Raw genomic sequence first — 27,522 nt, forward strand, 5'->3', positions numbered from 1 at the left:
TGGTGCCAAAAGTGCTCAGGAGGAAAGCTCTGCAATCAGACAAAACTGGCCCGCCCCATAGCATGTCCACCTGGGCACTACTGCCCAGCCCCAGGCCTGCTGACCATCCCTTGTCCCATGGTGAGAAGATCCCCTCAGCCAGGAGGCATCTCTTCACCTGTGCCTGCAAAGGCTCTGGAGCCATCGGCCCTGTACCGGTGGTTGGGGTGGAGGACACTCCTTCACTGTGACAAGGCCACACGCCAGCCTTCTGCCTCCTGCCCCACTCTGATGAGGAGCACTGGACCACTCCCTTTCTCAAAGCTGATTTCCGATAGTGGTGTTAGACCAGAGGTCACAAGGGGCACAGCAACCCAGGCTTGTGGAAGGGGGAGGGGTGCAGGGAGAGGGAGGGAGAGGCTCAGGAGCTGAGAGATAGAGACTCAGGTGGAGCTTCCAGCAGGGGGGCGTGCTGGGGGGGCAGCCTTTGTTCTCCAGGCTCCAGAACCCTCCAGCCTCCCCCATCCCCCACTGTAGCCATGGCTTCTTCTCCCCAAGATATACGCACATCTTCAAATGACCTGATGTCCTCTATTCTCTCTTCCTGCCTGCTTTTGAAACTGCTGTGAATTGATCACATTCCTCACTGGGTGGGTGTTTTGCCATCAAACACTGTTGGTCTATCAAAAAGTAAGTCCCTCTCATTCGTGTGTGTGTTCTGGAGGCTCATTCTTCAAGCAGGCCATTTTCTCCTCCCCAGCCCTATGGTGTCCATGGTGAGGGTGGAGGGGCCCTGCTCTGCTCCCTTCCTAGCAGAGCAGCCAGGCTACCCAGGCCTGGAGCCCCATTCTGGCCTCCAGATCTTGACGTCAGTTCAACGTTCTCTGTTCAGGGCACTTTCCGAGAGGCCCCTGGGGCAGCACGTGTGGAAGACTGCCAGCTGTGCCGCCCTGGGGCCTTCTGTGGCAGAACAGGCCTGACTGAGCCCCAGGGGCTATGCAGTCCTGGGCACCACTGTGGGCCTGGTTCCAACACCTCCTCTCCGGTGAGTGCAGGCCCTCCTGGGCCTAAGGGAGGCAAGGCTGGCCTGAGCTCAGAGGCCTGGGCTGGAGTCAGGGGACACCAGTACCTACCTTTAGGGCTCATGGCCTCTGGGGGTAACAGAGCAAAAATGGTGGGACGTTGCAGAGACAGAGCCAGTAAAACTGCAACCATTAAACATGGCCAATAAAAATGTGGAAGGGCCAAAGTATTTAATATCAGTTTCCAGCTTTTACCTAAAAAGCCACCAAATACAAATAAGTCATCAGTTAGGTAAAAGCACAACAGAGCTGACAATTAAGACACATGAACCAAAGCTATTTCTATACAATATGCATCTACTAATCATCAAAAGTAAACACAGTTGCTGAGGCCCTAAGAAGACACTGCTGAGGGATAGAGTCCATTTCCAGTGGGCTGCACCTGGGCCCAGGCTGCTGGACAACAATCATGAAACATGTTGACAAGAGCCTCAAGGCAGTTTGTACCCTTTGATGCAATACTCATGTGGGAAAGAACATAAAAGGGAAAAAAATGTCATTCATTTAAATACGTTTAAAGATGTTCAAAACACCACACATTTTAACAGCAAAAACACAACACAAAACAACACAAAGGCCCAGTAATAGGAAAATATCTAAGCACAGATATGGAATACCATCCAGCTGGATAATAGGTGACAGTTAATAATGACAGGTAGATATACTGTCGATACATAGATGACTGAAAGATGATACATAGGTAAGAGTGAGAGAGATAAGACCGACAGACAGATGTGCCTTACCACAAGTGTAGCAGCACTTTCAGCAAATAGGCAGAGAAGTGGGATTGTTTAGGCTACTCAACATTAAAATTTATTTCATTTTTCTGAAAAGTTAAACTCCCAGAGCATTTCCCAGAAGGGGGTGTAAGTCAGGTTGATGCGTGTAAATGAGCAGGAGTGCACTACTGGCTGACTGAGGCAGGCCTCCTCACAGAGGGGTTCAGAAGGACTATGAGGGAGCCCAGTGGAGAGAACCCCCTTGTTCTCAACTTTTAAAACTCAACTGGACCCTCTTCCTCTAGGAGGGACTCCCCTTTGGTGACCTCTGCCCTGCTGGCCATTTCTGCCCTGCTGGCACCAAGGATGCCAGGCAGAGGCCCTGCCCAGTTGGCACCTGGAATGCAGAGAGAGGGGCACAGGATGTGAGCTGGTGCCTGCCCTGCCCACCTGGGTTTTTCTGTGCTGCAGCAGGCCAGGCTGCCCCCAGGGGCCCGTGTGCACCAGGTGAGGGCATCCATATCTCCCCCGATGGCCTGGCAGGAAAAGCACCAAGCAGAGGATGGTCAGGTCTGCCACCTGGGCTCTGGCCCTAGGACCCTCAGCTCCTGAGGTAGAGACATGTTAGCGAGAGCTTAGGGGAAGTGTGCCCAGGTCAGTGAGGCTCGGCTTGGCCTTGGAAGGCAGGCTGGAAACTACTAGGTGCCCCTTCTAAATGGATTGTTCCAAGTCCTGAGGCCTAGATGAGGGGGAAGGAGAAGGAAAAGAAGGGCCAGGGATGAGGAAGGACAGTGGTGTTCCAAAGGCTAAGGAAGAGTCTTCTGCCTGCTTGGCCCGGGAAGGCCCATCACCTTGTCTGTGATTGGGACAACACTTTGACCTTCCCCCAAGGGCCTCTGGATTGGGGGGGGGGATTCCATGTACAACAGAATATCCACGGGTTCACTGGGGAGTGAAATTTAGGTCCAGATGGATGAGACGCAGGCACTCTGCTCCACCATCCTGCCACCCACCTCAGCCTCCCTTTGACTAAATGGTGAACACGTATTTGAAGATGTACATTCAAAAGGACCTAGTTAATAGCTCATCTGGGATATCCACAGAGCATGTTGCCATCAAAGCTGTTATTAGTGTGGCAGGACCCTTATGGATGGGAAGGCAAGTAGCACAGCTCCAGCACCAAAAACTAGACCAGCCTGAATGCCTTCTCTGCTTCTAGGATATTACTGCCCAGGAGGGGCGTGGACCCCGACACCTCTCAGTGGCCCATGGGGAGATGGTGGCTCTGTGGGCCACATCTGCCCTGAAAGCTCACAGGTGGCCACATCCCAGACAGATGGGCATCACAGCAATGGCTCAGGTACTTGGGCTGGCTCAGAAGGCAGACCAGAGTTGCTATGGAAACCATCTACAACACAGGGTGGGCAAGGCCACAAACTGACACAGATGCTTTACTTTCCAGGCCAAGAGAGCCACCAGGAGAGGACCTGCCCTCCCAGTCATTACTGTCCCCAGGGCACTGGCCACATCCCCTTTCCTTGCCCTCAGGACATGTCCAGTCCATGGAAGGGCCAAAGCCCAGCCCAGAGCTGCTGGCTATGTTTTGCAGGTGAGGAGACAGAAGGGAGCAGTTGGGGTTTCTCCTGGAGAGTCAGGTCAAAACTGTGCTTTGGGGCCTGGGGAGCAGCAGGTCACTGGAAACCTCTCTCTGATGGCCTAGGGTACAGGAGGCCCTGGGAACGGTGGTCAAGGACAGGGCCTTTGGACTGGGCAGAAGTCCAATGGCACTATTCCTTGCTGTGGGAAATCACTTAACTCAGTTTCTCATGTGCCCAATAAGAATACAGAATATGGGAATTTGTATTATTGAGGTAAAAATTAGATACTACAGTAAATAAATGCTTACCTTGACTGAGGCAAAGAAGTGGCCATAATACAGAAGAACAGTTTCCATGGAGGAGACAAAGGGCTTGGTATGGTCCTGGGTAAGTGAGGATGTGTACTCAGTGACACTTATGTCATTGGCCCAGAAGTGACAGCATGGGACTGGGCTTCTTGCAGGTCAGGCTGAGCAGTGGCTCCATCCAACACCCTGCTTCAAAGGGTGGGAGTGTTGGGAGCATTGCAGGCCCGACCTTGGCTGTACTTCACTCCCCAGGGCAGCATCAAGAGACCTTCTGACAGAGTGAGTTAAGTGTGGGGCTAGATAAGGGCAGCTATGAGATCGCAAATCATGGAACCTCTGGGCTGGGGGAGCCTCAGGGAACAGGACTTCCTTCCCTGTCCTTCCTCCAGTGACAAGATTGGGCCTGGCTGGTGACCCCACTGAGGTCTTGTGTCTCCCAAGACCCTGCCATCGTGACCTCACTGCCACTCGTGCAGGTTCTCTGTGGCCAGGGCCAGCACGGAGCTCATGGGCAGCACTCTAGGACTGTGCTGTGGGATGAGCGCCAGCCCGGCAGCCCCTGCCAGACAGCAGCTCTACCCCCCACCCCAACCGGCTCAGGGGTGCCCCAGGGGTGAGATTATGGACCACCTCCCAACCCCAGACCTCCCTTGTCCAAGGACAGCCCACAAAGAGGGGCCACTGTTTATCCTCCCCCTTGTGACATCAGTGTCCTTAGGGGTGTGGAAACAACTCTCATATAAACTGTAAGACCACAGATGTTTAAAACTCTGTTACTCTGTCTTCCTCCTTTACCTGCCTGTTGCTGGTACAACATGCACTGCACGTGTTTCCTATGCTCACACATGCACGCAGATGTGTACACATCATGCTTCCACAGGCAAACCTGCCAGCTTGGGGGCAGTGACAAAACCAGGATCACACACTACTTTTTTTTCTCTTCTCCTAACTTCTCCTATACTTCTTCTTCTTAGAGTTTATTACCCATAGATTATGTGCTCCATGAGCTAATAAAGTGTCGTAATGGTGCAAATAGAAATAACAAACTTGGCCAAGATGGGAACAGGCTTCCAAAACAAGTGTCCCAGAGGCCTTCATTCAGTGGCTCAGACTCTGCTTCTCAAGCTGGGTGTGGAGCCCCCAGTCCTCCTGGTCTGTCCTGTGCCCACCTTTCTCCAGAATAGGCCAAATGCTGCCACCCCTGTACTTTCTCCTCACCTTTGCAGTCTGCCCAGATAATTTCTGATTACATCTCTGTGCCCCACCCCCACACCTGGGGTCCCACCCACTGTCCCTGTGATGAGCCAGGACTGGACAAGACCCTGGACTGGAGCTTCCTGGGCAGTCAAGGGTGATGTCACTCCAGTTTTTAATCTCTGCTACTGTATTTCAGGAAATGTCCTCTGCACAGGGTGGGCAAGACTGGGACTACTGAGTGATTGGTTTGGGTGTGGGATGGGCTATTTTGTGATCCCACCTACTTCTGACTTTGGGCAGGAGCTGAAGTCACCCACCCTGACAGAGGTATCCATGCCATGGCAGGGGGCCCCTGCCCTCCAGGCCACTTCTGTCCAGTGGGCACAGCAGTGCCCCTGCCTTGCCCTGTGGGTACCTTCTCAGATCGGTGAGTGCCACTGTCCCCAGGCCCATGGGGGTAAGCCCAGAGCTGTCTTCCTCCTGGTCTTCTGTCCACATGGACCATCTCACTGGCAGCATCCCTCCACCACAGAAGGACATCAGCCTCAGAGCAGGGCTTCCACTTGACCTGTGACCAGCATTATAGGTAAAGGGAGTTTTCTTATCAGAATAAGGGCAGGCGATATGGGCTGCTGGGAGCTTGAGAACATTCATACCTGAGAAAGAAAGGCCATCAGGTATTCTGTGCATCTGCCTGAGTCTAATTTGAGAGTAGAGTCCCATCTTCCCATGTTTAGGAGCATCCCAGCCCCCAAGAGAAGGTACTCAGGGCAAGGGGACAGCTGTGGTTGAAGGGCTGGTGGATATTCTGCCTACTGCTGCCAGACGAAAAGGTCTGTGGCCCTAGACAACTGAGTTTGAATTAAGATTAAGATGGAAAAGGACAACTATACCCAGACAGCTATCTTGGGGAGCAGCAGGGGGAGAAAGAGAAAGAGAGCCCTGTTGAGCTCTCCTCCAGGCATCTTCCAGAATGAAACCACCTGCCTTGTAAGCAGGAAGAATCCCAGGGAACCTAAAAGAGGAGAAATGAAAAGGCAGCTCCAGAAATGCATGGTCCCTTGCCAGGACGTGGCTACTCCACCTGGTCCCACTGATGCCCAGGTTTCTCTCTGCCTCTCCAGGATGTTTCTCACCATGGCATCGGAGTGCCTGTCCTGCCCCTTTGGCCATTTCTGTGGTGCATCTGGCCTCACTGCCCCCTCTGGACCCTGTTCACCTGGCTACTTCTGTATGAATGGAGTCTCCTCCCCAACCCCAGCAGGTAAGGTGTCTCTTAGGACTGGTGTGGGCCCTGCACTGGCCCAACGCCCAGAAGTAGATGGGCACTCTGATTATGGGAGGTGACTGGGTACAGGGCAGTTTGAGGACAAAAGGGAAGGGTGTGAACAAGCGGGCCTGGAGAAGATCCTTGGCCGGAGTGTTTAGAAGTCTGACTGCTATTCCTGGACCCACTGGCCTCCTGTCCTGTGCCTGTAGCAGTATTTCTCATGGTTGGCTCACTGCCCTCTGGACTGTGGTCATTGGGCTCTTGTCACATCTGTGGTTCTGAGCCCACCTCAGCCCCACCCAACCTCCTAAATCAGAGCCCCACTGACCCAAAGATGGAAACGCCATATATTTTCAAGAATGTGGGCAGGGAGAACCTGGGGGCTTCCAGAGACCAGCCAGCAGGTTCCAGAATGGTACCCTTTGAGGAACCCAGAGGTGAGCTGAGTGTGGACCTCGTCTCCCATGAGGGCCAGAGACAGCACCCGTGGGGAGGTGGAGCACAAGGTAAGCTCACAGGGAAGACCCTCTGCACCCATGTTCTCAGAGGATACCCTTTATTCCTTGGGAACTTCTGAAGGGGAAGGGGGATGGTACACACAGCACTGAGCTACAACTTTGGTGAGAGCCATTGAACCTAGGCCAGGGCCTTAAAGTCCCTCTTCTCAAGAACTTCCATTTGTCCAAAAAACATTTGAGGCAAAAACCCAGTTCCAGGATGGAAAGTGAAGTTCTGGGGAGTCGGGTGGGCAGCAAGAGAGCAGGAGTCATGACCCCAGTGTAGGGACTTGGGGGGGGGCGGTTATAGGAGGCACAGGGTTCTGCTCACAACCACACATGAAAGCAATGCTTTCTAAATCCATTTTTTTTTAAATAAACACTCACATTGTATGTCCTCAGAAGAACACAAGGGGGCATATAAAAAAAAACAGGCTTTGAGTCTGGGCGAAGCACGGAGAGACGCTGGTCACAAAAATCAGTTACCATTCCAGGATGCCATCCCCACTAAAAATGGGTCATTATTCCTGCCCACCTATGAAAGGGGGATTTTCTTTTTCTTTTTACTTTTTCTTTCTTTCTTTCTTCCTTTCTTTCTTCCTTTCTTCCTTTCTTCCTTTCTTTCTTTCCTTTCCTTCTTCTCTTTCTTTCTTTCTTTCTTTTTTCTTTCTTTTCTTTCCTTCTTTCCTTCTTTCTTCCCCTGACCCTGGGATCATGACCTGAGCCAAAGTCAAGAGTCAGACACTCAACGAACTGAGCTACCCAGGCAACGCGAAAGGGGGATTTTCTGAGGCTCAAATACACATGCATAAATATATAACATATATATAAAGCATATATTCTTTGATCTGGAAGGTGCTATATAAATGTTAATTATCAGCATTATTTATTTCTAAAACCCTTGAACCTCTGCCCCAAACCCAAGTCCACATTTGATCTTGGTGGCACAAGTCACCCCAGGCTCCGTTGTGCTCAACAAGTGACTGGGCCTGCCCTCCTCACTTAGCTTCCTTCCTTTCTTCAGGCCACGCAGAGCACGGGGGGCCCTGTCCCCAAGGCCACTTCTGCCCCAGTGGGACCAGCCTTCCCCATCCTTGCCCTGCTGGCTCCTACAGCAACCTGACTGGCCAAGCATCCTGCTTCCCCTGCCCTGCTGGCTATTACTGCCCTGAGAACATCACCACTTACAGCGGGCACCCCTGCCCCACTGGCTTCTACTGCCCCAGAGGTGAGTGCCTGGGCCACAACTCCCAGAGGCAAGGCTGAGCAGCAGGGGCTAGTATAGGTGGCAAGGGTAGGGGTGGGGCTTGGTGCTTGCTGCTCTGTAAACTGCAGCAGCAACCAAGGATCACACAGATGTTCACTGCTGAGACTGTCCCACCACCTGTCCCAAAGGCCCAGGGAAGGACTGGACCTTTCACAGAGGCTAAGCCCAAAGCAAGAGGCCTTGAGCAGCAAATTTCATACAAGTGTTTTGCTTTACCTTTAAAATTCATGAGAGTTTTACTTTCTACTCCATAACATAATCCCATTGGCTAAAAACTAAAGATTTAAGATTACTTTACCAGTATGTTACAAATTTGGGGCCACATGCTTTTCAGCAAAGTTCACCACCAGGAAAATGATTCCTGCAAACTCTATGGCTTTGTGGACCCTGGGCCCGGGACCACACAGCCTGGAAAGCCAAACATAAGCTATTGGTGAGGCAGTGGCTCCTGTGGCTCAGGCCAGGAATTTGCCAGGACAGGTCCTACGAGATGGCACCAGGAGCAGTGAGTGGCATCGTCTCCGTAGCCTTGAGCCCAGCTGGACTCCCTTCTCTGAACTTTGCTTTTCAGGCACCAAATATGCCACCCAGTTCCCCTGCCCTCGGGGCTACTACAACCCAGACCCAATGACCCAGAGCCTGGACAGCTGCCTGCCTTGTCCCCCAGGCCACTACTGTGGGCAGGAGAATCTGACCCAGGCCTCTGGACCATGTGATGCAGGTGCGCTTCCCAAAGCACCCTAAGAAACTCCACCTATCCCCGTGCTTCCTACTGCTGTCCCTGGACCTGGGGTGACCTGAACTATCTCCTGGAACAGCTACTGGGAGGAGTAGGCTTGAAGCCTGGGTGAGCTCAGCCTTTGACCCCTGGGGTCCCCAACAGTCCTCTTGCCCCACTGCCTGCCTTTCTGTGCTGATCTCCACCCCAGGCTGGTTCTGCGTCTCAGCAGCCTGGACCGCCCGCCCCTTTGACCTGGACAACTACACCAGCACCAATTGCCTGTGTCCAGCCACGGCCACAGGGGGGAAGTGTCCAGCTGGATCCTTCTGCCCTGAGGGCAGCTCAGAACCCATGCCTTGCCCACCAGGCTCTTTCTGCGCCACCTCTGGTAAGGACCCAGGAGCCCTCTCTGGCCACTGTGCTATGACCCAGGCTTGGAGATGATTGAGAGAAATGGTAGGAACCCACCTTGCTCTTACCAGCTGTGTGGCTGCAGGCATGAACCAATATTTCCCTCTATAAACTGAGAACTGATGTCTGTACCTGCCTGGTCAGGTGGTGTGCTTGGCAAGCCTACAGGAAGGTCTGTGCTAACATAAACTTGCTGTCATCATGGTTGAGTGAACACAGGTGGGTCATTGCAGAATACCAAGGGAGGGCAAGTCTCTCTGCAGAGGAAGGAGCTCGGTGGCCCCTCACTTATGCCCTCTCACGAATCCCCATGACTGAGTGACGTCCTGAGCACCTGCTGTGACCAAACACTCCCAGTCACTGAGGACCCAGATATGAACTAGACTCTTCCTGCCCCAGCCTCTGGCCACCCTCAGATGGTAGAGCATAGTGAGGCCAAGACCCCAGCCTCTGCTCAGATCTCAGCTCTGTCTGCTACTACTGACAATGCCTCAGGCCCTCTGTGAGATGAAAGTGGTACCCCTGTCACAGGGTTGGGTAGAGGAGAGAAAGAGACAAAGCGCTGGGCATAGGCTCAGCCACTCATGCAACTCCCAGTCCTCCGGGGCCAGACACTGCACAAGGACCCCTGTCTGTCTGCATAAGGAGGCTACTCAGCCCCAGCCTGGCACCCCCTCTCGCCCCCAGGCCTGTCCACACCCAGTGGGCCCTGCCAGGCTGGCTACTTCTGTGCCAAAGGAGCAGTGTCCCCAGCTCCAGAGGATGGGCTGACAGGGGCCCCCTGTCCCCCAGGAACTTTCTGCCGTGAGTGTCTCCATGGGCCCCACTCTCAGCCCTACTCGGCCTCCTGCCCAGAAGGCTGCTGACAGATCTTACTTCTCAGTTTGTGTCTGGACCCTGGGGCAATTGGGAAGAAGCCAGAGGGAAAAGGGATGCCGTAGATGGTCCATCCCAAGGCCAAGGAATGTTGCAGTGGGGAGTAGTTAAAGTCACTTGGGATGTTTGCTGTGATTTGAGTTGTTTGATGTGGACAGCTGAGAACCGACAGCAGTGGCCTTGTCGCATCAGGAGTCTCATTAGCTGTCAGTGTATGAGCCCACATGATGATCCTCCAGCAGCAGGTGAAGGGCTTGAGTCTCTCCATGTGATACGGAGGGGCCAGGGAGCTGGGCTTCAGGGAAGTTGGCAGAGATGGGTCCTACAGGCAAGGTCACCATGGGTCCTGCCCCATCTCTGAGGCTGGGCCCACACCTGTTGCCCTTAAGGAGCCTACCCCCTGGACCTGAGGCCTCCCCTCAGCCAGGCCATGGCTTTGCTGCCTCCCTGTGTCCTCAGCTGCAGCATCACACAGGCCAACACCATGTCCCGCTGGCACCTTCTCCGGCCTCCCAGAGCAGACCATGCCCTCTGCATGCCAGACCTGCCCACGAAGCTTCTACTGTAAGGAGGCTGGTCTACAGGCCCCCAGTGGGCCTTGCCCAGCAGGTGAGAGGCAGCAAAGATCTTCAGGTGCAGGGAAGGGGGACAAGGTCTGGGGGGGGAGAGCGCCCCAAGGGCAGCTGTCTGGGTCCTGGGCTCCACAGCACAGCTCTCAAGGCCCTTGTGGCAAGAGACCCTGTTATGTCTAAATGTCTCAGGGAGAGGATAGTCCTCCTAAGTGTCCCTCCCTCCTGGCCAGGTTATTACTGCGACTCTAGTGCTGGGCCCATCAAGGACTTCAGCCTATATCCTTGTCCTCAAGGCTATTACTGCCCCCTGGGCACAGCCATGGCCACACACCACAGGTGCCCAGTAGGTACATACGGCCCTCGGAGAGGGCTAAGGAGCATCGCTGAATGCCAGCTGTGCCCTGCTGGGAAATTCTGTGCACTGGCAGGGCTCGCGGCACCAACAGGTATGTCCTGGAGGGCAGAAAAGGACTTCGGCACAGGGTGGACTTGATTGGTGGGTCCCAGAGCAGGCTGAGGAGGAGATGCTTCAGGGGAAAACTATATGGACCTGGATCACTGGTAAAGATGGGGGGCAGAGCAGCAGGGTGTTGGGCAAATATTCCACCGCCTTCCCAAGACCCCTTACATCAGAAACACTGTGTGCCCACATCCCACCCCAGAAAGTCAGGAGGTATGGGGTCAGACCTCAGTGTCTAGTTTTAAAAAGCTTTCCAGGTGATAGGGCACCTGGGTGGCTCAGTGATTGTGTCCGACTTTGGCTTAGGTCATGTCTCACGGTTCCTGAGTTCAAGCCCCATATCGGGCTCTGTGCTGACAGGTCAGAGCCTGGAGCCTGTTTTGGATTCTCTGTCTCCCTCTCTCTCTGCCCCTCCTCCACTTGTTCTCTCTCTCTCTCTCTCTCTCTATCTCTCTCTCTCTCTTTCTCTCTCTCTCTCTCAAAAATAAATAAACGTTTAAAAAAATTAAAAATAAAAATAAAAACATTAAAACCTTCCAGTGATCTACCACCCAGAATTGGGAGTCCCTTCGTCACAGTATACCTGCCTCAAAGTAGAACCACCCCTGGCTGTCTGCTGTCAACACAGGGTTCAGGGGTTCTTCTAGAGGGCCTTTAACATCTCAGCCCCTGCCCCCCACACCCCATTAGCTTGGGTGGCTAATGAAATGGCTGGAAATGTTTTGATCAATAAGGAAAATCTAATCCTGGCAGTTGACAGTCTCTAAGGAGGGCAAATCTCAAACTGGCCCAGACCCCACAACCACTTTGACCTGGGAACTTGCACTGACTGAACCTGGAAGAGATTCAGGACCCTGCTCATCTGAGGAACAGGGTGGTTTGGGCTGGCTTTGGGTCAGGACGCGTATAGTCTATGGCCATAGTGGGGGAGGGTCTGGGGATAGCATGAGCAGCCCTGTGCCTTGTGGTGTGTTCTCCAGCAAGGGGTACTGTGGGAACAGCTGACAAGATGTCCTTTCTTCCAGGAGACTGTGCTGCAGGGCACTGGTGCAAGGGAGGAGCCACTAGCAAGGACCCCACGGATGGGGCACGGGGACTCCTCTGCCCTGCTGGGCACTACTGCCTTGAGGGTACCTCAACACCTCTAGGTCTACTTCAATGGTGGCAGGGTGGGAGGAGGTCAAGGCCCTTCCAGCCTCCTGCTGTTGAAGGCAGGTCTCTACAGGTTTTGAGCCTTTCTCCCAGCACATGAGCCATGGCCCTCAGTGGAGGGCAGTGCTAAGCTGTGCAGGGCTGAGTACAGGTCCCTTCTCCCCAACATGCCCTCCTGATTCTGCTCAACAGTCCTCACCTTTCCCCTCCCTGGGAACCCTCCTCTAACCTGGCCCTCAGAAAACCTCACTTGAGCAACTGACCTTCCTCCTTTGCCCTGAGGATGCTTTCAGGGGCCTGGTTATTCCTCCTTCATTCTTTCAGAATGGCAAGAATCTTCCTTTCATTCAGTAAAGTTGACTCAAGGACTCCAAAGCTGAACTGGTCCCTGCCCTCCCCCTAGAAGCTGAGAAGGGGAAGCATTTCCATCCTGGTCTGCCCAGAGGGAGAAATCCAAGGGATAGAAGCCTAACGCAGTCCAATGTTTCCCTCTGGGCCACCGGGGGCCTCTTCCCTCTGTCACTCTGACTTTTGCAGGAGCTCCTGTCCCCACTCAATGCCCACCTGGTACCTGGTCTGAGGAAGGGAACAAAACCCCAGAAGGATGTCAAGATTGCTCTGGAGGGAGACTCTGCTCTAGCGGCCACCTGACAATCTGGCCAGCACCTTGCCACCTAGGGTAGGCAAACACACCCACATAGATTTGAGGGAACAGTGTCCACAAATTAAGGAGGTAGTTCCATTCCAGGATTGATTCAGCCAGAGAGCAAGGGGGAGGAAATCCCTACAGTCAGGAAGGAGCCACCCCCACTGGCCTGTGAAGCCTGTGGGCCACTTGCAGACATGCAGAGGTTAAGTCATGCCAGAATTCAAGAAGGAACAGCCTAGGAAGGGTCCCAGGCCCATGCTAAATGTCCATGCACTGCCTGTGGCTGCATGCTCCTCAGCAATTGTCCTTGGCTGAGGCCCTTTTGCTTGGCTCACATTTTTCCAGTGTTTCCTGCACTGGAGGAACTGCCCCTGCCACCCCCATGGAGGGCCTCTCTGGGAGATCCTGCCCCCCTGGGCACGTCTGTCCTCTGGGAATGGTTGACCCCACTTCGTGTCCTCCTGGCTCCTACACTCCTGGCACCCACACAACAAAATGTTACATCTGTCCCAGTGGCCACTACTGTGTTCCAGGGCTGAGGCCTCAGCTGTGTCCAAGAGGTAAGTGTCCTGCCAATAGCCCAGCTGACAACCTTTCTCCACTTCCCACAAAGGCCTGGCCTATACATTCTAATAACAAGATGATAACTCCGGGATTTACAGAGCATTTCTATTTCCTGGGCAGGAGCCCTGCAGCAGAGATGCCGGGCCTCCATGCTGGACGCCAGCCCAGCGCCCAGAGCCTGCCCTCTGTCAGCTTCCTCCCCATCCCCTGCCTCCTCAGTCCCTAATCTTGGCCCATCTCCCTTCCCAGGTTTCTACTGCCCTGAAGGGACAGGGCTTGACTGGCAGCCCTGCCCTCCAGGCACCTATGGCCCTGTGCAGGGACTGAGCAGCCTGCCAGAATGTCAAGCCTGTGATAGGGGCAGGTTCTGCCCAAGTGCCAATGCTACGGAGGCTGGTGGACAGTGCTGGGAAGGCTTCTTCTGCTCCAGAGGGTCCACCCGGCCCAACCCAGAGGCCGACACTGAAGGTACCAGGCCTTCCCTGTTGGACACTGATCCCCTACCCCATTTTCTAACCCCCCCGACTGGGAGGTAGGGAACATATTCAGAGCCCTTCATCCATTCCATCAACCCAAAGAGACTGATGAGCCTGTTCTCTCCAAGAGACCTTGGGTGCCTATCATGGGCTACCTGGGCTCTCACTCGTGGTGGAGGGTGGGGGGCAGGGCAGGCAGGACATGGGTGCCCAGCATAAACAGTGAGTTGGTATTTGTCTCCACTACCTACTGTCCCTCCTGAGCAGGACAGCCCAAGAACTCCTGTATCCCACACAGACCAGGCTGAGGGCAAACACCAGGGCAGACCTGAGGAAGCTTACCTTATAGGTCATGGAGAAGTACTCTTCAGCTGAGCCCATGCGTTTGAGTCAGCTGGTACACAATGATACTGAGGTTGGGGGAGAGCCAGGTCATCAAATCTGAATATTGGGGGTGGGGCCCATCCCAAGCATAGTCAATATGTTAATCCTCCCAAGTGGTTCTCATTGTATAGCTGAGGGATTGTTCCAGTGGTTTTGATCTTTTGGGGCTCAAGTCCTCTTTGGAATCCAGGGACCATAGGGCAAAATCCCATGATCCAGTCCAATCCCTATCTCTGGCAGAAGGGAAAGTGAGGCTCAGAAAAACGGTCTGCTTTGCCTAAGGGCACACAGTCAGTAGCCAACTTGAGTGCTTAGGCCCACTGACCCCGGTCTAGCTTTCTATCACTCTGCAGCTGCCCTCGGGCCTAAAAGTCACACATTCTTATGGAGGCCTAGACTCTGGTGAGGACATTGATGCACAGCTCATCCCACCAGCTCCTGATCCTCCAGCTACAACACCCCTGTCTGCTCAGCAACAGCCCAGAACTAGCTGGTTTCCATCTTCAGTCAGCAGGCAGCCCTGGTGGCAGGCCTCTTGGAGCAGGGCCCATGTGGGTTGAGGGAGAGGACAGAAGACACAGCTAAGCACCTCCAGAAACTAGGAAAAAATGTTAAAATACCAATCAGCATGAGAAGGTCTGCAAAGGCCTCTACAGTAAGAGCTGGAATGGGTGATGGAAACCCTGCCTCAGTCTCAAATGCTGTCTGTCCACCCCTAGACCCCAGGGCTTGAACCTTCCAGAGAGGCCCTGCCTCCCTCAGATGCCCTGCTTCCTTCAAGAGCCCCTTCCAGATGCCACCATCCCATATCAGGACAAGTTTCCCCTGATCTCTTCCCTTCTGTAACAGCAGCATGGGGCTATGGTGGAATAACCAGGTGCAGAGGGTGTGACCAGTGGGGGTGGGGGACCCACAGCCCAATTCCAGGGCCCAGAGCCTATACCAGCAATGCAGAAGGAGTTGTTTAGAGTACCTGCTCCTCACCACTTCCCAGGGGTCAGGCTGACTTGTTTCTTGGTTCCAGAGGAGGCTGGCCCATGTCCTCAGGGACACTACTGCCCCAGGGGTTCAGCCATACCCCAGCCCTGCCCACCTGGCACCTTCAGCACACGCATCAAGCTCAGCTCAGAGGTAGGGAAACTCCAGCCTGGGAGGAGGCTTGGTATGGGAAGAGCACTGTTTGGGTCTAGCCAAACCTTGAGGTCAAGGTTGTCATGGGGACTGGAGAACAGGGCACCTGGCCATCTCCTCCATCCTTCAGGTCTGTACGCGAAAGTCGTTTTCCCAGGGAGATCTTCCCTGGCCCTCCTTACCACATATCTTACTCTACCATAGCATTTTACTTACTGGCCTTGTTTATTTTCTATATTCCCCACCAAAATATAAGCACCACAAAGCTAGGGAGTTTTGTCTTTTGCTCACTACTCTATAGTTGGAATAGTGCCTGGCCCATAGCTGGCTCCCAGCACGTACTTGTTGGCTGCATGAATGACTGTACAAGCTGACTTAGGAACCTCAGAGGCAGCAGCAACCCCCTTGTGGCAGGTGCATGTTGGGGGTTGCAGGGAGCACAAGGAGGGAGGTCGGAGAGGGAGTGAGGAGCCAGCTATACAGCACCTGGTGCTCACCTTGAGGACTGCTACCTGAGGGAGATAGAGGCCAAAGTAGGGTTTGAGCAGAGGAGTGACATGAGACATTACTTTATAATACATATTAATATATAACTTATAAAACACCACCATGGGATGCACAAAATTCTATTTTAATTGCTAGGTTCCAAAAGTAATTTTAATATCTGGCTCTCTTCACAAGCCACTCCAAACTGTGGTTTGTAGTTCACCATTCAAAGACCCTCTTGTTGTTAGAGAAATATTCCTGGCTTGTCAAAAGGTCCAGGAATGCCAGCTCTCTAGGGTGCTTGGTCCTCCTTACTCAAATGAGCAGAGAGGTCTTCCCTGAAGGTAGATCAGAAGAACAGGCTTCTCCTGTTGTTATTGGTCAAACTACAAAAGAACATGGAAGTAAAGAGGAAAAAAGGAAAGCAAGCAGAACAACATGCTGATAGAGTAGTTTTGGAGTGTTAAGCCTTGACTATCATAGGGAGTTTGTGCCCCACCTGGAGAATGTGCAAGCAGAATGGAGCAAGGTCCTATCAGGGGTGCTGTAGATGAAGGAAGGTGAACCAAGACAAGATGTTCTCTGACCTGAGGCCCCTTTAAGGCCTTCTGGTGTGGTCTCTGCCTCCCTGCCTTGGCCGGAGCTGGGAGTTGGCATCTTAGTGGGGACATCTCCCACAGGCTGCCTGCTCCCCGTGCCCGCCTGGCCACTACTGCGGCTCTGCAGGCCTCACCAGCCCTTCTGGGCCCTGCAGCACAGGCTTCTTCTGCCGCCATGGAGCCATCGTACCCAATGGCTCCCTGGAAGACGGGACCAGTGGCCCTTGCCCTGCAGGTACCCCCTGGGGACTGGTTTGAAGAGGAGCCTAGGGAGATGGGAAGGGAGCAAGCTCCAAGGCTGCCACTCAGACAGGGGCCAACAGCCCCCTGGGCTCTGCAGGAACTGGGCCTAGGATGGGGTTTCCTGTGGCCCTGACTGTTGGATCTGTTTCCCTTTCAGGGCACTTTTGCCCCCCAGGCACTGTTACCCCGAGGCCATGCCCAGCAGGCACCTACAACAGCCTGGCCTCGCAGGGCCACTGTGAGTCTTGTCCTGAGGGGTGAGTGCTAAAAGGCCATCCTAGGGGCTCACGGGTCCAGTTGGGCAGAGTTTGCATTCCTGCTACAGAAGGTGGCTGGACAAGATGCTAGCTAAGATCTCTTTCAACCTGAGTTTTCTGTGACTTCAAGAAGTCACTGAAGAACTTCCACACCTTCTAGTCACCTTTCTTTATAACTCTTGATCTCTTTATTGGGTATCACTGAGTCATTCCTAATTTCAAACCTAGGTCTTTTTTGCTGCAATTTAAGCCATTTAAGTCCCACCCTGACCTCCCGCCCAGCCCCCTGTGCCTTAGCTGTAATAGAGCTATGATATCACCAGGTGGGCAATAACTCCTGAGGCCAGTGATGGAAGGCGAGCCCAGGCAGCCATCTCTGCCCCACGTCACGAAGCTGGGGCTTCCCAGCCCTGTGAGCCCCCTCCTCCCCACTTGTCTTTTCTGTAGTTTCTTCTGCCCGGCAAACACCTCCTCGGTGGTGGGAAACAAGTGTCCAGCTGGCCATTACTGCCCTGCTTCCACATCCTTTGCTTCTCAATTCCCCTGCCCCAGGGGCACCTACAAGCCACAGAGAGGGGGTGCCCAGCAGTCAGACTGCACACCCTGTGAACCAGGTAAGGGGACAGGTACATATCCCCAATCCTACCATGTTAGGCCACATCCTCCCTGACCAGTGAGGGCAGGACTCAGGCCTGTCTCAGATGGGGATGTTTTGGCCATAGCCCATGGTGCACACTAGGTCAGCCCACATTCGCTGGCTGGGGTGGAGGTACCCCAATCCCTCTGCTCCCCATGCCTGAGCGTCCTGTCTTTCCCTCTCTCCTACAGGTTCCTACTGCCTCCTACCTGGGCTAGTGGCCGTGTCTGGGCCTTGTAGTGCAGGGTTCCACTGTACTCAGGCAGCGGCTGTCCCAAATCCCACTGATGGGATCACAGGAGACCTCTGTCCACCAGGCCACTTTTGTCCCAAGGGTAGCCCCAAGCCCACTCCATGCCCCCCAGGTGAGTTACCGATGGGGTGGGGTTGGTAACCAGCAGTGCACAGGTCTGCTCTGGACCCTTGAGAGGGGGAAGGAATGAGGGTCCAGCCTTGGGGAGACATCTTGGGAAGGGCACAGAAGAAACCCCTAAACTATACTCAAAGAGCAATGTCCATCCTGAATGCACATAGCATGGGACTTGGGGGGTAGAATGATGAATGAGGTGGTTAAGAGCTTGGACCTTGGCTTGCTGGGGGAGGCTTGAACATGGAAGGGTGTATGGCAGAGGCACAACAAGAAGTGAGTGATGCCTTGCAGCACAGATGGGGGGATGAGATGAACCTCAGCTGTCAGGGCTCAGACCTCCAGGAGATGAGGCAGCCCAGGAGGCTGGGGAGCCCTTCAGCCACTGGTCTGTGAGGCCTAGCAGGCAGAGCAGGATCACCACTCGGTTTGAGAGGCGCCACCTTGAGTCTCCATGTGGGAGAGAGGCCCCCTGTGGTAGCCATGGAGTATATACCTGCAGGCTCTCTCCTGCCCATCCCTGGGGCCATGTCACGGGAGGACTGCCAGCCGTGCCCAGCTGGCTGGTTCTGCTCCAGAGCCGGCCTGAGCTTCCCAGAGGCCCCATGCGAAGGAGGCTGGTTCTGCCCCAGGGCCTCTGTCTCTGGGCATAGTCCAGGTAAGGGTGCAGCCTCCTCACCATTTGGGTAAGGGGGGAGGGTGTTATGGGACCGTCAGTGGGCTGGCTTAGAAGGAGACATGCCTGTGTTCTCAGGCTCCTGTGGCCCAAATGCAGTGAGACAGGCCCTTGTGACCTGGAACCTGCCATGGAAGGAGCTGATGACACCAGGTGTTAGCAAGGCTCCTCATGCACCCAGAGCACAGAAAGGGAGAAGGGAGACACTTGGGATGAGTAATAAGAAAAGGAAGAAACAAGACTTTTTAAAAAATCAATCAAAGATGGATAATCCTGTGCTTTGGGGGAGGGAATAAAAATACTCTAGAGCTATATAAGACACTCTAGTGAGAACAAAGGAAGGGTCTTCACCCCTCATGTACTACCTGGGGTCCAGCAGAGAAGAGGGAGAAGGTCAGACCCCTAGGACAAGGATGCATTAGAGCTCTCCTTAGCAGAGCCTGCACAGTTCTGTCTTCTAGGGCCTCTGTTCTCTGGAGGACACTGCATTTGACACAGCATTTCCCAAACTCACATGTCCAAAGAGCCCATGTTTTATGAAACATCTGACAGGACAAGGACCCCTGGAAACAACTTCAGTGAGAGATGCTCTGACCTGGAAGCCTGGGGCTGCCTCAGGTACCTTGTGAGGTTCCCAGTTCTAACTCCCATCCTGTGGAGAGCACTGTCTTTCCACCCCTCTCAGTCCCGTCACTGTAGACCTGGTTCCTTCCCACCAAGGGACCACCAGGAGGTTCCTACAGGCCTTCCACACAGGGCTGGTTTTCAGCTGGAGCCTCCCCTTTAGGCATATATAGGACCAAGGTATAAGAATCCAGGCCTGGGAGTGTCGTACATCATAAGTACCATGAATCACATGCCCCATCCACTCAGCCACACTCACATGGAGGGAGTAAGAATCATTCTGGGCTCTGGCTGGAAGGAGATGCAGAGTCTCCCAAGAGGGAATGATTGTCTCCCATGGCTTTTCTAGGCACTCTCTGCCCCACTGGGCACTCATGCCCCCCAGGCAGCCTGGAGCCCCAGCTCTGCCCCCCAGGGCAGTATCAGGATGAACCTGGACAGAGTCTCTGCAAGACATGCCCTGCTGGAAAGTGAGGAGCTGTTGCCGGGACTAGGGTTCCTCCTTTATCTGGGTGACACCTGACCTTTCCTGCCCTGAGAGTAGAGGGGCTCATACATGTTTCAGGGACCGGTGACCATGGGCACTGCATGCACCCTTACTTTGCAGAACCCAATGTAAATAAAGCCCTAACGCCAATGCAGGGGCTTTGGAGGGCTGCAGACTTTGTGTACAAGACTCATAGGACAGGAGGCCATTGTCCTCCTTGATGCTCATTTCCTCTGACCTCAGATGGTCCTGGGGGGGGGTTCACTTCTGCCCAAATCCATCATGCTCCAGGAGCTTTCTTCCTCTGGAGGATCCTCAATGCCTAGAAAACCTAGGGATGTAGAAAGCCCTGACTCCTTCATTCTTGACCACCTACTGGCTGTTTCCGCAGGTTCTGTTCCTTTGGGATTCAGAGGCCAGGCGCCAGGCCTATTTGGCCAATGGACTGTCCTGCTGGCTACTATTGCCCTTTGGGTACCTGGACCCCCACCCAGCACCCATGTCCAAGGGGAACCTTCCGAGAGTGGCCTGGTGCACGCAGTGCTACGGATTGTAGACCTTGTCCTGCAGGACAATTCTGTTCAGATTCAGGTGACAAGAGCCATCTCTCTGGGATTCTGAGGGGTCGTTTTGTGATCCATTTGTCCCAGAGGCACTTAACCTGTCTGAAGGTGACATCCTAGGTCCCCCTCCCATCACATATGACCTGTGGCCCTGTATAGGGGATGCTACCTGAGGCCTGAACATGGGTATGGGATGGGAAGGCAAAGGCGACCTGGTTATGACCCCTAAGAATTCACAGTGGGGAAGGGGATGGAAAGAGACAAGAACATGAATGTTACAGCCCAAGCATGCTGATTTCTGGCAGACAAGATGTTCTGGATGTCCTGGGCAGGAGAGGGACATCGATCCCACAGGGGTGGAGGCTTCATGGAGTGCTTGCTATGGGCTTTGAAGGTAATGGCCCTGTTCAGGAGTCAGGGGTTTCTGTCCAGAGCAGCAGGGGGCAGGACTTCAGGGAGACCCTGCCAGGACTGAGCCTGAGGATGAGAGAGTAGACATAGCAGTAACCATGTTGCAAAGAGGAGGAAGACAGTATGGTGTGCATTTGTCAGTTTTAGCTGACTACTCCATTTATGTATAGATCATCTAGAACTAGATACAGTAGGACAGTAAACAGAATAGTGCACGGTACTAGGAAGCAGAAGAAGGGAGGTGTGGATTCCCACAGATGGTCCCCTGGGGATCCCCATAGGAGCATGGGTGTGTCACACCAGAGTAAGACTAGGGGTGTGAGGCATTGGCCCATCACCTGCAGCCAGGGTGGCAAAGCCCTGCACATCTCCAACTACCACAGCAGGGCCTGTATTTCTAGGTTCCTAAGTGAGCACTCATTCATTTTGGCTCTATATGATCCTATGGCGTGTGACCAGACAGGCCTTTTAAGCTCATTTATCGTCACAATAGAGCTGCCATTTTACAGATGACAAATCTGAGTTGAAAGTGGCCTCCTGCACAGGGAGTGAGCAGCAGAGCTGGGAGGGGATGCAGAGTCTGGCTGCAAAGCCTGGTGCCTTGAGCTTCAGGACACACCACACTTCCCAGCTTAGGCACAGTTCCAGGCACTCTTCCAGGTCCCTTTTTTCCCTTTCCTTCTCATTTGAAGCCAGGTTCACTGTCATAGACTCAGCCTACCTCCACCCCCTCTCCATAGGATCCGGGAAACCCTTCCCAGATGGGCCATGCTCAGCAGGTTATTACTGTCCTCCTGGCCAGACCTCAGCCACCCCTACATCTTTCCGGTGTCCCCGTGGCTTCTACTGTCCAGAGGGATCTCCCCAGCCAAGGGCCTGTGAGAATGGAACATTCCAGCCCCAGGAGGCCAAGGGGTCTTGTGAGCCCTGCCCTGCAGGATTCTACTGTGAAGCATCAGGCACAGGTGAGCTGATGAACACAAGGTCCCCATATGGTGCTGGGTCCCAGGGCAAGGTTCCAGTAGTTTGAGCCCCTGTAGGAGTGATGCCTGATGAGCAGGAGGTCCCCTCCCTTGTTCAAGAGAGAGGGGAGGGACTAACCTGAGGTGGCACAGTAAATCGGCTCAGTACAAGAGACCCCTGGTATCCTCCCTTATGCATTCATTTAGGTTTGGCTTTAGAATGTATCTCAGGAGTTCTTATGCCAGAACCTTGGTTGTCATAGTCATAGTGTTATGATCCACATGCAGTCTATGACAACTGGCAGCAAAGCGGAGAGAAGGGGACCCTGAAACAGTCCAGGTACAAGGTAAAGACAAGTTAGGGACTTAAGCTGGGAGGAGGGATTGCATGGTGACTCACCAGAATGTCCAGTGCCCAGCTCAGGATGGTAGGCACTACATGCAGGACAGAAAAATCTGAGGTCTAGGACCCTAGGATCTAGTTGGCTGTGGCCCGACTCGGTGTCCACACTCAAGATCATGATATGGTCTTGTTCCTATTTAGAGATACACAGGTGGCTACTGACCCAGCAGAGCCCAGGAGCAAAGAAGTGGAGTCTTCAGACCACTGCATGGGTGGTGGACCTAGTGTGCCCAGCATGGGCAAGTTCCACCTTATAGAGAAACGGAGTTTTATGCTCAAGAGTCAGCCTCAAGGCTAGAGATCTCATAAGGCTACAGAGGTTTCTTGGGCAATACACCTTCTGCCACGATGACAGATGGACAGCCATTGAGGGTCCCTCTCCCACCCAATATGCCTGGGAATTAGACAAAGAATGAAGCACCTTGACTGAGGGGCTGGGCCAGGGCAGCCTCGGAGCTGGGGGGAGGGGGGTCCCAAGTCTCTGACCAGGATGCTCAGAAGGTAGGGCTCTTACTGCAAGCTCAGGCTGACCCTGCCATTGCACCCTAGGTCTCACAGCCGGTGGCCCCAGCCTGTGCCTCCAGGGCTACTTCTGTCCCCCTGGCTCCCACTCAGCCACTGCCCACCCATGCCCTCGGGGGACATTCGGGCCCAGGCGAGGGGCCAGTGCAGAACTGGACTGTGAGCTGTGCCCAGCAGGTTTGTGGACTCTGGACAATGAGCCATTAGAAAGCCTAGACTAAAGGGCTGAGGAGAGAATAAGGAAAAGTAGAAGGAGGGCAGGCAAACAAATCCATTAAGGAATGTGCCTTGGCCCACTGTGCCCATATTGCCATAGCAGCCCCTCATATGCCTAACAGCTGGGTCAAGGTAAGCAAAGTCAATTCCAAGCATGGGTCAGAGCCCCATTGATCTCCTGTAGGCCCACAGTCCCCACCATCCTTTGGATTCTCCAGGCCTCTTCATAGCCTGTGCTCCAGCCTACCCCCACATGTACCTCTAGGGCTCAGGGTGAGACCAACCCCCATGTTTTCTTCAGAGACCAGGTATGGCTGGAAAAAAGCACTGCCCTGGGCAAGGCAGCTCCATGTGTCTCTAGCTCATTCTGCCCCTCACTCGTGACTCTGCCTGGCCATCATGCCAACACCCTGTGCTAGTCTGAGAGCCTGGGGAGGGGAGGAGCATGTGGGGCATAGCCTAAGAGAGGCAGGGCTGGTGCCAGAGCCAGAGGGAGGTGGGAGGGGTCCTTCTGTCACCTGCCCCTTGGGTCTGCTTCTTATAGGGATGTTCTGTTCATCAGAAGGGCTGTCCCAGCCATCAGGGCTCTGCCACTCAGCGCACTACTGCACAGGAGGTGCGGTGTCTCCCACCCCCCTCAAACACAAGGTATGTAACACTAGGCACGTGCCCCCAGACATGTGTCTTGAGTCCACCCTGAACAGTGACTTTTTTTCTTTTAAAGCATTTGCCTTCTTGTATGACATCTTGGGTTTGATGGCATGTGACAATAATAGCAGTAACATAGAGCCTTTAGTTGGTACTGGGCAATGTTCATGTGTCATATACACATTGACTCAGCAGTCCTTGCAATGGCCCTGTGGGAGGCCCCAGGGTTACCCCACTTTAGACATGAAGAAACGGAGAAGCATGTGGAGTAATGGATGTTCTCAAAGCCACATGGTGAGAAGGTGACCATCAGTATATTAGATCATTATACTGTAGAGCAGGGTAGTGGAGAATCAGTTGTGTGGATGGACTCATGGACTCATGTTGGACAGACAGATGGACAGATGTGTATTGGTGTGTTAGTTGATTGTCTCTGATTCTCATTTTGTTACTGACTTGTGTTGTGACCTTGGACATACCTGCCCCTTGCACTAACTTCCATTTTAGAACATAGACTGCCCCAATCCTACATTGATGCCACAGAGAAGAGACAAGGTCAGGGAATGAGGAAGAGAGGGGGAGGAGGTCAATACTATATTTAGGAAGTAAGAGATCCTTCCCAGACCTTCTAGTTCATCCTCCATAGGCCTTTGACTGAAAGAGTTGGAAGCACATAGTAATGGGATGATTTTGCATGTAATGCTCTTATTTGAGGTCTCCCCACCCCCAGGTGCCAGCAGAGGTGTTTGCAACCTGAGACCACAGCTCTAATGTAAAGGCCTTTCTTCCTTCTCTCTGACTGACAGGTGGAGGCCCCAGGACTTTCTGGGAATGATATCTGCCCTCCAGGCTTCTTCTGCCCCAGGGGAACAGGCTCCCCAATGCCATGCCTGCCTGGGTCTTACTCCTCTGCCCCAGGCCTGGCCAGCGAGGACCAGTGCCAGCCGTGTCCTCCAGGGCACTACTGCAGCAACCCTGGGCTCTCCCATGTCCCAGAGGCAGAACTCTGCGATGCAGGGTGAGGGGGCCCTGACCCTGAACTCCTCAGGTGCAAAGAAGGAGGAGGGTCCCTAGGTCAGGCCTGATAGGGCCCCAAGTTACAGATCCCATGGTCTCTCCCCAGTCCCTGTAAGGAGCCTGAGCCAGGGTAACTGTCCCCTAGGATGTAGGCCTCTGATGTGTTGTCCCTTTGATATAGGACTGAACTGATCCCACCCTCCCAGCACTGACCTTCCAAGATCCAAGGAATGCCAGTGTGCCAGGACAGCCCTATGGTCCCACTAAGTCTCAGGGCAGCCTCCACACCCTCCACTACCAGGCCTTGGTCTTTTCCTCGTTGGCCAATGGCCAACCTGTGTCTGAGATTCCTGACAAGTACATTTTCTCCTCACTGTTGAAAGGGACTGGAGACTGGCCACCAGTAAGAAGGAAGTCCTGTTCCATCTGTTCACAGGACAGAAAAATCTTGGAGAGGGAAGCCATGCTTATCCTGGAAAATGTCTGACCCTTCCCAGAACTGGGCCTGAGCCCCTACTGTATAGTTTCCTATCACAGGGGCAGAGACATGTTTTAGAGTTGAGCACCAGAGGACCTCCTTCCATCCCAGGGATGACCCTTGGCTGTGGCCATACTGAGCTTGTCCTCAGCACAACTCTGATAGCCTGGGGCTCCAAAGGCTACCCCTTTCTCTCACCTTTTGCTTGGCCAGGACCCCATCATCATGCTAGAAGTAGTTCAGCCACAATTCTTCATTTCCTCAGGTATATCTGCCTGGGAGGCAGTGCTGTGCCCTCACCTTCTGATGGAACCCACGGATACAGATGTCCTCCTGGCTTCCACTGTCCCTCAGGGGCTCACAGCGAGCAGCCCTGTGAACCTGGCACCTTCAGCCCATTGCCTGGGGCTGACACCTGCCTGCCTTGCCCAGGAGGCACCTACTGCCAAAATGTTGCTACCGTGGAGCCCACCACCTGCCCCAAAGGTAACGAATGCCCTCAGATCAGCTTCTTCCATCACTCTCAGGGGTAGAGGGACATTGGACATGGCCGCAATGGACAGCGCACCTCAGGGTTCACTGTAGTTGGCGCCCCCGGCTCCCAAAGCTCGACTCTGTCCTGGCACTGAATGCTCGATGGCAAAACCTCAGCCCTCCCTGGCAGTCAGAGACCCACTTATAAAATGGGGCTAATTATGCTGCAGAAGGAGGACACAGGGTGAAGGTTGCTGAGGACTGCCAGGGCCTCCCTCACACAGTCTGTGACCAGCCTCATATATTCATACCTCCCTATCACCGCAGGTTTCCAGGGTGCCCAGAAGGTAAGTGTGCATATTCTATGGAGGGAGGAACACAGATCTGAGAGGCTGGAAATTCTGGTCAGTCCCATCCTGATCCTAAGGTGCTGCTGTCCTTGGACAGCCACCACCTGTCTGCAGAGTGAAACCAGAGGATTTTGAGAACCCCACCCTGAGAGAGTTGAGTAAATGCCCCCAGAGAAGACTACAGCATGTCTCTTGTGAGACTCTTAACCAGGTTGCCTGTTGGAATGCTTCTAGGGCAGCTATTTCTTGAGTGGGAATACTGGGGGGTTGTTTGAGGTGCACATGACCCCACTTTCTCTAGCATAAGAAACTCTCTCTCCCAGGCCTATCAAGCCAGACCAGACCTATTTCTCATTCTTACTATGTAATGACTCCAGAAACCTCAGTGCTGACGTCCCCACGCACGCATGCACATGCATGTCCACACACAAGCACACAGGCACACCTCTGCTGCCTGCACAGACCCCTTAAAGCCCCCACCCTCCTAGCCTGGATTCTAACCCTCCCCGCCTTCTCCCACCACCTAGGCCAGCGTCCTCTTCCCTGTCCTTCAGCTGTGCTCTCTGCATCCCTCTCAGGGCTTCCCTCACTTCTCTGCCATAAATGATGAGGTTGTAAGGCCCAGGGAGTAGCTATGGGGTTGGACTTGGTGTCCACTTACTCATATCTTCCCCACAGGTCACTATTGCCCAGGAGGGACACCCTCTGCTCTTCCCTGCCCGGAGGGAACCCTGAACCTACGGGAAGGTGCTCTCTCCCCCAAGGCCTGTCAGCCCTGTCCTGCAGGGAGATACTGCCCTGGTGAGGGCAACGGGCAGACTGAGGGTAAGTACCAGCAACCCAGAAGAGCTATGTCCCAGCCCCACTGCAGAGCTGCCCGCAGTGCACTTCTTGACAGGGCCACAGCATACGTCTGGGTCTGGCTGCCTACCTCGCTGTGACCTCCTGACACTTCCTCCCTTGGGCCCTGCTCCTCCCTCTCTCCCCCAAAGGTCCTCAGCCTTGTGGCCAAGAGCAGGTTCTCATTCTAGCTCTGAACTTAGTGCAGGTGTGACCTTGGACAAGTCACTTAACCCCTCTGACCTCTGTCTCCTCCCCTGTAAAATGGGGTGATAACAGTACCCACCTTCCACAGTTGCTATGGGGAGTGTGGTCCCTACAAACGGGAGCTCAGAACAGTGCCTGGCGCACAATAAGTGCCCACAGCTGTCATCTCTTATAGCTACACCTCACCCTAGATTCCAAGTGGAAGCCACCAGCTCAGGGCCATGGACACCATAGGTGCTCAGTAATCCCTTGTTTCCCTGACTTTTCCTTCCTCTTGCTTTAATTTCCATGATTCTCTGGGGTTTGGGATAGCAGGCAGGGACCAGGGAGGAGGCAAGAAAAGGGCCTTCCACAGCACAGGCAGCTGGTAAGGTTTCTGATGCTGCCCTAAAATTCTAGTCTTTCTGTATCCAAGGACCCTGCTCAGCTGGTTACTACTGTGAGGGGGGAGCTTCCAGCCCCACTCCCCAGAGAAACTCTGCCTTCCCCCTCAATGGACCCTGTCCCCGAGGCCACTACTGCCCCCAGGGGACTCTGTACCCTGTGCTCTGCCCGATGGGGACAACAAGGAGCAGCCCAGGTGAGCATCTGACTTGTACTTTCCCACCCCCTCCCAGCTGTGGGCCCCTCCTTCTTCAAAATCCCAGTGTTAGCACCGTAGACACAAACAGCACAACAGAAGCATCTGTTTGTCAGGGTTTCTGGGGCTCCCACTAGGGTGGACATGAGGCTGGGAGACAGG

At 53.9% G+C, this 27,522-nt stretch overlaps 2 protein-coding genes and 1 long non-coding RNA gene across 3 annotated transcripts; 2 read left to right on the top strand and 1 right to left on the bottom strand.

The window, feature by feature from the left end:
* Positions 1-1,193: 1,193 nt before the first annotated feature.
* LOC122230757 lies at positions 1,194-4,323 on the bottom strand. The gene is made up of 2 exons (XR_006207830.1): positions 3,687-4,323; positions 1,194-1,256 (listed from the first exon to the last, which is right to left on the bottom strand). It is a non-coding gene; the product is annotated as an uncharacterized LOC122230757 (long non-coding RNA).
* A 1,757-nt stretch (positions 4,324-6,080) lies between these two features.
* On the top strand, positions 6,081-8,978 carry LOC122230760 (signal peptide, CUB and EGF-like domain-containing protein 3). The gene is made up of 3 exons (XM_042957211.1): positions 6,081-6,147; positions 7,675-7,878; positions 8,489-8,978. The coding sequence occupies exons 1-3, from the start codon at positions 6,117-6,119 to the stop codon at positions 8,659-8,661; spliced, it is 408 nt and encodes a 135-aa protein (XP_042813145.1). The 5' UTR covers positions 6,081-6,116; the 3' UTR covers positions 8,662-8,978.
* A 557-nt stretch (positions 8,979-9,535) lies between these two features.
* Positions 9,536-27,497, top strand: LOC122241520 (platelet endothelial aggregation receptor 1-like). Its single transcript, XM_042997902.1, has 14 exons — positions 9,536-9,551; positions 9,737-9,853; positions 10,315-10,489; positions 16,554-16,633; positions 16,799-16,898; positions 17,451-17,512; positions 17,727-17,900; positions 21,404-21,628; positions 22,578-22,727; positions 23,311-23,414; positions 24,221-24,432; positions 25,175-25,395; positions 26,412-26,558; positions 27,196-27,497. Exons 1-14 carry the CDS (start codon positions 9,536-9,538, stop codon positions 27,495-27,497), a joined length of 2,085 nt encoding a protein of 694 aa, XP_042853836.1.
* The last annotated feature ends 25 nt before the right edge of the window (positions 27,498-27,522 follow it).

The sequence above is a fragment of the Panthera tigris genome, chromosome A1 (genome assembly GCF_018350195.1).
Source record: "Panthera tigris isolate Pti1 chromosome A1, P.tigris_Pti1_mat1.1, whole genome shotgun sequence".
NCBI lineage: Eukaryota > Metazoa > Chordata > Mammalia > Carnivora > Felidae > Panthera > Panthera tigris.